The 12845-nt window shown below is 37.0% G+C and overlaps 2 protein-coding genes across 4 annotated transcripts; one reads left to right on the forward strand and one right to left on the reverse strand.

Annotated features, from left to right (window-relative positions):
* Window positions 1–79: 79 nt before the first annotated feature.
* On the reverse strand, window positions 80–12531 carry LOC114418184 (probable GTP-binding protein OBGM, mitochondrial). 3 transcript variants are annotated; one of them, XM_028383426.1, is made up of 8 exons: window positions 12254–12531; window positions 12059–12129; window positions 2956–3065; window positions 2503–2721; window positions 2297–2387; window positions 1804–1886; window positions 1651–1713; window positions 80–1528 (listed from the first exon to the last, which is right to left on the reverse strand). In XM_028383426.1, the coding sequence occupies exons 4-8, from the start codon at window positions 2635–2637 to the stop codon at window positions 389–391; spliced, it is 1512 nt and encodes a 503-aa protein (XP_028239227.1). In that variant the 5' UTR covers window positions 2638–2721; window positions 2956–3065; window positions 12059–12129; window positions 12254–12531; the 3' UTR covers window positions 80–388. The 3 variants fall into 3 exon arrangements, with proteins under 3 accessions (XP_028239227.1, XP_028239209.1, XP_028239218.1); XM_028383408.1 differs by having other exon boundaries at window positions 2956–4399; XM_028383417.1 differs by lacking the exons at window positions 12059–12129; window positions 12254–12531 and adding an exon at window positions 4219–7025.
* On the forward strand, window positions 9938–11486 carry LOC114418202. The gene is made up of 4 exons (XM_028383438.1): window positions 9938–10058; window positions 10302–10376; window positions 10628–10698; window positions 10792–11486. The coding sequence occupies exons 1-4, from the start codon at window positions 9957–9959 to the stop codon at window positions 10886–10888; spliced, it is 345 nt and encodes a 114-aa protein (XP_028239239.1). The 5' UTR covers window positions 9938–9956; the 3' UTR covers window positions 10889–11486.
* Window positions 12532–12845: the final 314 nt, after the last annotated feature.

Raw genomic sequence — 12845 nt, forward strand, 5'->3', positions numbered from 1 at the left:
GTGTGCCTTAGACAGCACTTGTTAGTGTTGTCTTAACAACAACAATCTTATCTCACTAGGTAAAGCTGGTGAAGTCGTATACATGAATCACACGATGTCATTCAATTCGGTTAAAAATCAAACTTTCAAGAAAATTACTAAGTCATGAGATCTCTCTTGATAATTTCCTCCAATGTCTTTTTTGATGTCCCTCTTTTCCTTTTCACACAACTAAAAATCATGCAATATTCTGTTGATGGTTAAAAGTCTTGTCTTAAGGCCCCCCAAAAAATATATACACAGGAACTGAAGGCCATAACATCATTCATAAATCACATTTTTCAGTTCTATATTTCCTCGGGTTTGGACATCTTGACTTACAGTTTCAAGAGGAGCTCTTAATAATAATCTAAGCAAGCAAAATTTGATCCAGGCAAAGTTCAGATGACATTTCAGAACTGACAAGCATTTTAAGTCCAGCTTTAAGATCTGCTATCCCTTCCCCCAAAACAGCACACACAGGAAAGATGGGAACACCCTGGACCCTTCTCTTTAACTCTTTATACACTTCTTCTGCACCTTCCTCATCAGTCTTATTTGCAACTATCAAGGATGGTCGTTTGGATAAACCATCTTGATGGTACTCTAGCTCTAGAATTAAGTCTCTCAGCTGTTCCCATGGTGGAATTCCCTTTCTTCCATTTAAAGCAGCAGCCAAGTCTACCACATAAGCAAGAACCTTTGTGCGTTCTATGTGGCGCAGAAACGCATGTCCGAGTCCACGATTTTGGTGTGCGCCTTTTATAAGTCCAGGAATATCAGCCACAGTTATTGAGAGATCATCATAGTTTAGATTCCCCAAATTTGGCCTAAGAGTAGTGAAGGCATAGTCACCAACAGCAGGCTTAGCCCTTGATATAGCCCCAAGTAAAGTGCTTTTACCAGCATTAGGCATTCCCACAAAGCTCACATCAGCAATACTCTTGAGTTCTAATATAAGAACAGTCTCAGAACCAGGTGAACCTGCTTGCTGAGAGGAGAGAACACTGTCAGGGTCCTGAACATTGTCCATGTGTTGGCATGAAAATGCCATAGTCACAGGCTTCCTTGAATCTTTGACACAAGACACGTTGCCCAGACCACCCTCTCCTCCACGAGCAATGACAATTTGTTGACCTTCTTCTGTTAACTCAGCAACATTGTATAGTATCTCTTGTTTCTCTCCTATATCCTCTGTTCCAAATTCAGGAGCTCCATTAGAAGTGGAGAGTTGAGAAAATACATCTGTTAATGCAACTTGTCTTGATTTTTCAGATTTCTTAACATCTGTTTCTTCATCTTGTGATGAGGAGCAGCTAGTAGAATGCATTGCTTTGACTTCCCCACTAGTAACACTGGAGGTAGAACCATTGCCAGGGTTAGGAAAATCATCAACAAGTGCTCCGGGAATATCCCAAGGGTCTACATCTGTTGCGGATTGAGTTTTGACAACAGAAGGAATATCACCATTAACGAGATGTACTACAGAGCCAATCGGTACACGGGCAACCTATAAATAAAGCATATGATTTTGGAATGAACTTGCAGTTCTGTATTGCAAACATGGCCAAATAAGAGAGAAGAAAACTATGAATTGTTTTAAAATAAAAAGAACAGGTAAACATCAATTACCTTATCAGCACCCCTGCTACCTATCAACTTTTTTGATGATCCAGGTCCTCCTTTCTCAGCTATCTATTGGACACCATTACCGTCACCAATCTTTTAGACATGAAAAATCTCATCATTTCACAAAATATTTTGGCAGAAGATACAAGTGCATACCAGGTGACGCTGCAAACCACTGAAGTCCCAAACTCTGTGAGAGCATTCCAGAATCACATCACCACCTCTCCCCCCATTGCCACCTATGTTAAACACAGACACCAAAGTAGAATCGTCATAAACTCCGTTGCACACCATCCACATTTCTTAACATCAATCTCATAATAGTACTCGTGATACCACATTTCAAACTGCTAAACAGTTACATTATAAAAAATAACAAAAAGGATGACAACAACAAATCTGATACCATAAAACACTCAAAATTAAAAATAAATAATTAAACTTTGAATTATGCTAAACACATAGTTTCAAATTGTGGTCTTCAACCACAACTACAGCTGCAATATTGCCATTTTGAAAGTCTCTACCACCTAATTGCAACCACAACTACGGTTGAATTGGACCGCAATTTCTGTAATCACAACACAACTGCATCTGCAGTTCAAAACTTGGCTGTACATCAAAACAAAGATAAGTAAAGAAAACACACCATCAGGTCTTCCCTTGCGCAAGCTAGAACAACCATTACCTCCATCACCTGCTTTTGCAAATATCTTACACTGGTCCATCATTCTTCTCTCCTACAAACAAATACCCAAAACCCCAATGCAGTGCTCAGCTCAGAAACTTTAAATAAATCACATTTTGTCCTTTTTTGTGCATTAAGTGAGTGGCAGAAAAGAGTTGATGATCAACCTGCAAAGGAGCAAGCTTAGACTTCTTCTGAGGAGTATCAGAGTAACGAGCGTAAAGTGTAACGGACCATCTAGATATAAACCTTTGAGTAAAAGCTTCCATGTGTTTAATGCACTTTGCTTGAAAGACCAGCATTGTGTTTGTTGAGTTATATTTGCATAAACTAGTAACTTGTAAGAGTGGAACCAGGTTGGTACTCTATGTTTTGAAGCTTCACGCCTTCAAAAAAATTGCCCAAAGAAAATGCAAGATTTAAGTTAGACCAACACCATTACCTTCAGTGAAGAAAGTTATTTCCTATAGCATTAGCCGAAAAAGATTTAATTACAAAATTTTATGCCATTTCCCGTTGGGGAGTTTTCTCAAGCAAGTTTCGTGCATGGCAGTGTGTGTTACTAACAACATGCTGAGTTATTTTTAGAAGAAAAGTAAAAACGTGAGAGATCACCAAACCTTGATTCAGTAAGATGCAGTGCAGAAGCAAAACCTTCAATTTGAGACTGCCTCCAAAGTAGTGGAGTTTTAGGGTTTTAAAAATCATCCCTGAACGCCAAATGCCGTTTCTTTGCCAAGAATCCCGTTTGAAACCCAAAAAAAATTAGAGCAGAAACCAATAAAATGGATAATGGGGAATCAGAAGAAACAAACGTGAATAAAAAAATTGAAACTTGAAAGTGAAAAATACACTTTTTTTTTGCTCGGCAAAAATATATATATTATATAACTGAATTAGTACCAGTGGTACTATGGTTACAAATTAGTAGATATGTGTCTAGCAGGATTCCAGTTTTTAATTTACCAAGCTGAGGGCACAATGAAATGTTACATAAGCCATCTTCACCCATTCCCTCCTAACTACTAAACCCCTCCTTGAGATTAGATGACCATTGATTAAAATGCATTACAAAATCCTTCTCCATTGTTTTGATCCACGACCAAAACCCTTAAAAGTTAGAAAAATAGAGGGGAAGAATAAATTTAAGCACTGCAGCAGTTTCAGGATTTTATTTTTGCATAAAGTTACAAATAATTAGGGATTTTCTTAATTTATTAAAATATAAGAAAAATAATATGTTAATAATAAAGCCATAAATGAACAAAATTTAATACAATTTAAACAAAGTACACTACTAATTAAGCATGAAAAAAAGATAAAATATATTTACATATTCCATTGTCTATATGGATAATTATCACAATAATATCTTTTAATTTGACATCTTGAACATTTCAAAAATTTATTTAAAATTTATTCATCTATTTCATTATCATGTATAAAGGTAAGCCTCCCTCTTCTTTTGCATAATTATGCAATAACTTACTTGTTTACCGTCATCATGTAATGATTAAGAGAAATTCTATGCCCATTGAGCCCTGCACACATGCACTTTGTCATTCTGATTAACCTTGGAAAAATAGTTGGAATTTTTTTTCTGGCATGAACTGTATAACTCTTGCATTGTCATGGGATAGATATTTGGAAATGGTTCAAATGTGGGATTGTAAATCACATCCATATAAACTATGTGTGATGGTTAATAACCTTGAGATATTATTATCTACTTGTCAAACAAAGTTAACTATCATTAGAAGGCTAACTGTTTCAGTTATCAGATCACCTTCATTTGCATGCAATCCATGCATGTTTTACATTTTTCCCTGTTTTGGCTTATTGTTATATTTAGGCCCTCTTTCTAAAAATTGCTGCTGCATTACCTGGAATGGAAACACTATCCTCCACAAAACAAGAAGATATCTTTGACGTGAACCTAAGATCTTCTGGTGGCTATCAATCTCAACCTCAGTCCGGCGGATGTGCTTGCAGAATCTGCCTTATCTTGAAGTTCTGCACCTTTTTGCTTTGTGATATTTGTTTTTAAATGTACGTTTCTCAGATCTGTAAAGGTTCATTGTCTTTTAGACTTTTAACGGCATTTTATGATAAAACACTTAATCAAGATCTATGAAGCACGGACACTTCAGCCCTTTGCCGTGTCCGGTGTCCGACACGCGTCCGTGTCAGTGTCCGACACCGACACGACACCCGTATTACGTTTTATATTTTGGACATTACAGGTGTCCACGTGTCCGTATCCGTGTCGTGTCCGGTGTCCGTGTCGGTGTCGGTGTCGGTGCTTCATAGATCAAGATTCAAGAACTAAGAACTAATATTGATACAGTCGGTTGCCTGTTTAGTTGACTGTTCATTATAATTTTATTATGCCTGTAATGTGAAATATAAACCTGGAGAAATTCACTTTCTTCTTTTATTATGCTTGGAATTCATTTCATTTACATATATAGTCCAGGTCCCCTCCTCCATTTAAGGCACTGTTGTTTTTCCTAACGTTATTTCTCAAGCGATGGATGTTTGGAGTCTTCCAAAGTTGGTGAAGACAGCACCATCTAAACCATTGGTCATCAGAATCAACTTGGTCTGTCTTGCCATCTTTGATGTTAAGTAGTATCAGGCTATATTTTGTATCTTTAATCCTTATATCATTCTGTTCTTTATCTTTCGAAGGTAGACATCTTCCTATGAATGACTCCTCCAGATGCTCCAACATTTGGGAAGGTATTTGGTGGACAGAGAGTTGGACAGGTATGAAAACACTACTTTATCTTCATAGTACAGTATGCTACTCATGTCACTGCCACTATGTTGGCAAATCCTACTTCTTGTTTTTCATCACCAGTTTCTCTTTACTAGTGTGCATGTTTGTTTTGGTTGGAGTGCTTCTATTGCATTTTTTTTATTAAATGGCAGTAAGTAGTTTGAAGTTCTTTATGGGTTGTTAGCTAAACTCAATGCTGTTAAGTTAAGTAACTTTAATGTTTTGCTTGTCAACAATTGCAAGCTCTGAATCGTTGACTTTCTATAGTCTTCTAATAAAGTTTCTATCTTCTAAGAAGACATATCTGATAGACTCAACTGGGAAAAGAATGCAAAAGAGTGAAGAAATTAGGGATTATTTACTGCTAATTCATTGGTTTGTTAGCTAACAATGTATTTTATTCACTTTGTTGGCTTCATTTCATGTAATCCCCAATTCCTCATTGTTGTTGACTCGGAATAAGATAAAATCTCAGTCATTTTTTCTGTCTATTTAACTGTGAATCTGGCCAACTTATGCTTTCTCTCAATTTCATACGTTTCTAGTCTATAATAAGGGGAAATTTTAGCATTAATCACATGCAGTTATCTTTAGTTTAACATTTCAGACTAGTACTGTAAGGAATGACAAGATGAATTGCCATTTGGAGGAATGGGGACCATCCAGCCTGAGGATTGTGCAACTATATAACATGACATCCCTGTCATTGATACAATAAAATTAGTATCAAATTTATAGTGAAACCCAGGCGCACAAGTGGGATACCTTCTATAATTTTGGTATGAAAGGGTTTTTAATTGAGTTGGGTTATGGACTTATGGTCAGATAGGCTTTTTAATTTTGGTCTAAAATTGTAAAAAATAGTAGAATATTTAATTTCCTTCAAATTCTGAGCACCATTTTGGAGCTTAATTAAACTTGGCGTAAGTTCGCCGTTCATGATTTCTACGAAATGGTTTAATTCAATCTGTTTTTGTGTTTGAGGGATAATGTCCTCATTTTGGTATTGTCTCTGCATGTCTTATCTCTTTGTTAGAGAGAAGTCTTAAATTCAGTTAGTTGTAAAAACTGTTTGTGGTTACTATTAGTTGTCTCTTCTTAGTTAGTTAGTATGCTGTGATTCTGTTAGTTACTAACAAAATCAGTTAGTAATTGTTAGAGTCAGAGTTAGGCCTCATTGTGAACTCTGCTCTATATATAGACCTTTGTTGTAATCATCAAATCAATAATGAAAACACAATTATGATTTCTATCAGTTCTCTATCTCTCTCTAAATGTAACATGGTATCAGAGCCTTTGGTTGTGCTTGTTATCCTCTTCTAACCCCTTACAACAATCCTAAGTTCCAATACAGGTCAAAAGAATGCATCTTTCTGGGCTATTCTACTTCTCACAGGGGTTACAAGTGTCTTGACAATAAGTCTGGCCGCATCTATATCTCCAAGGATGTGTTGTTTAATGAGAAGCACTTCCCTTATCAAATCACTCCACCTACCACCTGCTCTCCTAACCAAACTGTCACATCAGCAGCTCCCCTTGGAGTTGTCAACCATATTCCCCTACAAACTCCTCACACACCAAACAATCTCACACCAAACAACCAACCTACTCCTCACACACCTACTCCTCACATACCAACTACCTTTCCCAGCCACACATCTTCACCATACATCAGTGCCTCTGCCTCTCCAACTCCAACCTTACCCTCCACAGCTTCCTCCACCATTGATCCTAACTCCACTCCCACTTCCTCTCCTTCACCTACAACCAACACCCATCATATGCTTACAAGATCCAAAACTGGCCATCTCAAACCTCCTCTCTTTCCCACAATCAATCTAACAACCACTGAACCAACCACTGTGCAGCAAGCTCTTTCATCTATCCACTGGACTGAAGTTATGCAACAAGAGTATCAAGCTCTTCAAGCTAACAAAACATGGAGCTTGGTACCTCTTCCTCCTCATAAAAGAGCCATCGGGTGCAAATGGATTTTCAGGATCAAAGAGAACCCGGATGGTACCATAAACAAATATAAAGCACGCTTGGTCGCCAAAGGATTCAACCAGAAATATGGTCAAGATTACAGTGACACCTACTCTCCAGTGGTGAAACCAATCACAGTGAGAACTGTCCTCACCATTGCTCTTACTTCCAAATGTCCCCTTATTCAACTTGATGTCAACAATGCCTTTCTTAATGGGCAACTCCATGAAGATGTCTACATGCAACAGCCTCAAGGCTTTATTCAGGGTGAATCCACTCTTGTATGCAAACTTCACAAGGCAATATATGGTTTAAAACAAGCCCCAAGGGCTTGGTATGAGAGTTTGACAAATACTCTCATCTCCTTTGGTTTTCAACAATCCAAGTGTGATCCCTCTCTTCTCATATTCAACAAACATGGCTGCTGCCTGCTTATTCTCATTTATGTAGATGATATAATCATCACGGGTTCCTCCAACACTGCTATTAACCTCATTGTGAACAAGTTGAATGCTACCTTTTCTCTTAAGCAGCTTGGCACTCTTGAGTACTTTCTGGGCATAGAATGCAAGCTTACTCCATCTGGTGCTCTTCATTTATCTCAAGCTAAATACATTAGAGATATACTTCACAGAGCAGGCATGGAAGACTGCAAAGGGATTTCCACTCCTTTACCTGCAAATCTTAAGTTGTCCAAAACTGGTGCTGACCCCTTTGACAACCCCACTCTGTACAGAAGCATTGTAGGAGCCCTGTAGTATGCTACAATTACCAGACCTGAACTTGGATACTCAGTCAGCAAGGTGTGTCAGTTTTTCGCTCAGCCACTGGTCTCTCATTGGAGTGCAGTCAAAAGGATCTTAAGATACTTAAAGGGCTCCATTGATCATGGTCTCACCCTTCTGCCTGCCACCACCAGTGCCCCTCTCAGCATTAATGCTTTCTGTGATGCAGATTGGGCCTCTGATATTGATGATAGGAGGTCCACTTCAGGTGCTTGTATCTTTTTTGGTCCTAATCTTGTGTCCTGGTGGTCTAAAAAGCAAACTCTGGTTGCTAAATCTAGTGCAGAGGCCGAATACAGGAGCCTAGCACATGCTGCATCTGAAGTTCTATGGCTCCAGTCTCTTCTCCATGAGCTCAAAGTTCCCATCCCTCCTCCAGTTATCTATTGTGACAACCAAAGTGCTGTTGCTATTAGTCACAACCCTGTGCTTCACTCCAGAACGAAACACATGGAATTAGACATTTTTTTTGTGAGGGAAAAGGTTCTGAACGAGTCTTTGGTTGTTTCCTACATTCCTGCACAACTCCAAGTTGCTGACATACTTACCAAATCACTCAGCAAGCATTTGTTCTACAACTTCCGCTCCAAACTCAGAGTACTTAGTACTGCTGAGCTTGTGGGGGGAGTGTTAGAGAGAAGTCTTAAATTCAGTTAGTTTTCAGTTAGTTGTAAAAACTGTTTGTGGTTACTATTAGCTGTCTCTTCTTAGTTAGTTAGTATGCTGTGATTCTGTTAGTTACTAACAGAATCAGTTAGTAATTGTTAGAGTCAGAGTTAGGCCTCATTGTGAACTCTGCTCTATATATAGACCTTTGTTGTAATCATCAAATCAATAATGAAAACACAATTATGATTTCTATCAGTTCTCTATCTCTCTCTAAATGTAACTCTCTTATGCAGGGGGACATTATTTTGGTTTTGTTGGGGATATATTTGCTGTTGAGAAAACAAACTCCATGCCCTACTTTATTGGCTGCTGTAAAGGGTGTTATCAACTCTGGTATGAATCTTACTAAATATTATCTAGCTGTGTAGCCTAAATACTTTCTACCTGATGGAGTAGTTCTGGATTTTCTTATTACTGGCAGCTCATGCTTTTTCCAGCCAATTCTGGAGGCAGATGGAGCCTTTCTTTGGTTTGATAAGTGAGGAGGATATTGCTTACTGGAAACAGAAGGTACTAATTTTTTTCCCTAATGGTGATTATGAGTTTTGCTTTTCTTTTTAAGAGTATGTGTTAGATCAGTGATCGGCATGACTCTTGTCACACTTCAATTATGGTGCTTTCGTTTGAAAGAAAAGGTAGTTTAGTAATGCTTTGGATTTGTGCTGGTGTCCATAATCTTATAGCCCTGATGAATCCTTTGGTTGATTATTCTGGGTTTAGAATTTATTATTTTTACTATAAGTGTGTGCTGATTCTGTATGGAACTATGGCCATTATATTATCAGTTTGATACGCACACATGCACCCATGGTTTGATATATATTATATAATTACCAACCAATCTTGTATAAATTATAGTTTCATTAATACTGGAGTTAAAGCATGATTTTATTGATCTGAATTTCTTATACCTATCATGGGAATAAATTATTTAAATTTCTTTAATAATTCATTCATCTTTCAGATAAATCTTGAATCAAGTGGATTGATGCCAATGGAAGTTCCTTCATATATAGATGATTGTGAAGCTGTTGCTAATGGGTTTGGGTTAACTGGCTCTGAAAGAGATTTTGAACCTGGTGATCGAATGGGTGCTGCAATTGTAGCAGAACAGTTACAACTAGCTAAAGGAGATTCTAATGGAATTCCCCTCGGTCAAAGGCTAATATCTGCTTTGATTTCGGAGGAGTGTAGCAGTGAAAGTGAAGATATCATGTTTGATGCATGTGATACTGAATCTGAGGCAGACGGAGACTTGGATCACCATTCTCCATCTAATTCTCATCTTGCTTGTCACTCTCCTTATAACGGTTATAGGATAACTAGGAAGTCAGGACATGATGAGACTGAAAGTGATATAGTAGATATCCCATCAACTAGCTTAAATTCAAGCCAGAACATGCCTACCTTGATCTGTTTAGAGTTGCAATATGCCACCTTGGGTATGAATGAAAAGCTTCTCTTGGAGCTTCAAAGTATTCGAATTTCCCCAGAATCAGTGGTTAGCTTACTTTCTTAAGAATTTTTGTGCTGTTTTTCATGAAATTTCGATATTGGGGAACTAATACGAATCTATATCAAATTTGATTAAACTATTTTGTTCTAGTTTATTCTGTAGTTCCTTCAGCAGTCTACTCATCAATAGACCTAAAGAATTTATTTCAAGATGTTTTGTCTGTTATTGTATAATCTGCTGCAGATTAAGATTAGTATGCACTTATTGTTCTTACTTTTGTTTTTCAAGCCTGAAATGTTGCAAACAGATGATGAAGGAATTTGTGAGGATATCACTTGGTTAGAGGAGCATTGCCAAGGACAGGTATCAACTGATGCTGAAGCCAAGCTATAATGTTCTGACTTCTAATCATCTAAATGTTCTTTCCCCAATGTTCTTTTTTTCCATCTGTTATGTAACTGCTCTGAAAATTTACATGTTGCTTTCCAAGTATTAAAGATACAGATCAGGTTAAGATCCTGATATCTGATTTATAGATATAATATAGAACCTAATGAAGTTGTTTTTGATCTTACATAATTCGTCTTTTGATTTTATTTTCATATATATTGTAGATCTCCAACAGGAAATGCCTGCTAGATGGATTATTGAAATCAGCTTCAGTGACAAAAGAACTTCAAGAAAAGTAAATGTCTACCATTTATTCCCGGATTATTTACTTAATTTTAACTTATGTAGCTCATAGCTCTTATTGGAAATTCAATATCTTGATTAACAGGGATTTTGAACAAAATGCTCTTGACAAACTTGTCATGATGGCTTATGAGAAATACATGGTAACCTTCTCATTGTTCAGTATCACTTTTTGCATATAATCAGGTTTACAGTTTTGGAATAAATTTTTTGCATTCTAGTCAACTATTTCCAAGAGCAAGAGTTGTGTTACATTGTTACCATAACATAGTTGAAAAGGCTGGAGATCTTTATACAACAGTACTGGACAGGACAGTATTTATAGAGTTGAGCCATGGTCTATAAATCTGATTATCCAGGTATAAAAATGGAGGAAGTAGGAAGGACAGACATCAACAAGTGTATAGGACCATGTTCTGTTGTATAGTTGTGTGTGTAGCCTTAAATGCAGGTGCTAGAATTTATCATACACATAATAGTTTGTGATCTAGATTTCCTAATAAGACTTGGATGGGATGTTGAGGTAACAGCAGCATGAAAACTTACCATACAACTGGAAATGTCATACCCTGCCTTTTTAATTCAGACTTGTCATATCTTTGACCTATTCTTATTTTAGTGTTCACTTTTATCAGAGAAACCAAACTCCATGCCCTACCTTATTATCTTGCACGAAATAATTTGAATTGTCTAGGAAGAGAAGTTAAATAAAAGCTTCCCTTAACTTAAGGAATTCCTAGGGTTCCATGTTCTTAAAGAAAAATGAAACAACGATGAGCTTGGTGGATTTCTTTCAGATCTTTCTTAGCTTAGGAATTGAAAGTAACTAATTTAACCTAGATCAATCATCAAAACAACCCAAATCAATATTCTAACAAAGATCCCAAATGAGAGTTCATGAAAAAAGGAGGATCTAGGATTCAAAACAACAAGGCTTCCATGGATTGAATGTAACCATTGTTAGATGTTGTAGGGAAAAGGGTTTCAAAGCACATGAGGAATGAAGAGGAAATGAGAGCTCTTCAAGGTTGAGGGGAGTATGAGAAGGTGGTTGGTCCTTTTTCCTATCTAAGCCCACTAACACTCAAAATACACCAAATCTCAGTCATTTAAAATTTTAAATAAACTGACATCTCAATTAACATAATAATGCACTCAAACATATATCTTGCAGAATAAAACAACAGATCATTGTCAAATAGAGGTGTTCAATGAATTTATTCAGCAAGAAAATTGAAAAAAAATGAAAAAAAAAAACGTATAAAGTTTGCTAAACTACAGATCATTGTCAAATAAAAAAGCAAAGGAACATGAAGACATGAACCACACAAAATTAACAAATACCCACTGACCCGTTTGCAGCCAAGTCAAACAAGGTACCAGCTGTTGTTCACCAAGAACTGATTGATGACCTGCGTCTTCCCTGCAACAAGCATTGTTAAACACCAGCACTAAAAGAACGTTATATCGAACCCGCGACCTCTGTTCAACAATACACGAAATCGCCTAATACAAGCTTAACCTAACTAAGTAAGTAAGTCACTAACCTGGTTTCTTCGAAGTGAGACCAATGTCTTTGTTGCCGACGTTGGAGCGAAAGCCCTGCTGGCAGTCCTTGATTCGGAAGTTCCAGCCGGGAAGGTCGAACTCGTCGGAAGGAACTCGACGAAGAGGCTACGGTTGCTTCAATGTGGAAGAGATTCAATGGAACAACAACGAAGAGGCTAGGGTTCAAGAAGAAGCAAGAGGTGCTGCGTGCGCGCGACTTGGGTTAGAAGAAGGAAGGTTCAACAAGGGTTCAGTGCCAAAGGAGAAGTTGAGTTAATTAGATTTGGTACAAATTCTAATTTAGGTATTTCACTTTTCAATTTCTATTTTAATTATTTAAGATTATAATTAAGATAATTTTATTGAATGATTACTGAAATTAAGCATTTGAATTAAATCAATTTCGAGATCACGAATATTTGAATTGCGTTAATATATTTCAATTGAATAATTTTTTACTTCACGAATATAATTATCTTTATATTTTAATGATTACAAAGATAATTTCAATCAAGAGTTTGTAAATTAAGACTGATAACCAGAAAAATATAATTAAAGGAGGAAAATATAGATTAAAAAAAGAAGCATCAA

The sequence above is a fragment of the Glycine soja genome, chromosome 1 (assembly GCF_004193775.1).
Source record: "Glycine soja cultivar W05 chromosome 1, ASM419377v2, whole genome shotgun sequence".
NCBI lineage: Eukaryota > Viridiplantae > Streptophyta > Magnoliopsida > Fabales > Fabaceae > Glycine > Glycine soja.

Bases quoted from the DNA above. Each gene is read 5' to 3' on its own strand.
- LOC114418202 (XM_028383438.1), top strand. From the start codon at position 9,957: ATGCCTACCTTGATCTGTTTAGAGTTGCAATATGCCACCTTGGGTATG. The intron at 10,377-10,627 runs GTATCAACTGAT...TATATATTGTAG, and splicing joins AGGAGCATTGCCAAGGACAG to ATCTCCAACAGGAAATGCCT. The intron at 10,699-10,791 runs GTAAATGTCTAC...CTTGATTAACAG, and splicing joins ACAAAAGAACTTCAAGAAAA to GGATTTTGAACAAAATGCTC.
- LOC114418184 (XM_028383426.1), bottom strand. From the start codon at position 2,637: ATGCTGGTCTTTCAAGCAAAGTGCATTAAACACATGGAAGCTTTTACT. The intron at 2,388-2,502 runs GTTGATCATCAA...ATTTGTTTGTAG, and splicing joins CTAAGCTTGCTCCTTTGCAG to GAGAGAAGAATGATGGACCA. The intron at 1,529-1,650 runs GTAATTGATGTT...CTTTATTTATAG, and splicing joins GTAGCAGGGGTGCTGATAAG to GTTGCCCGTGTACCGATTGG.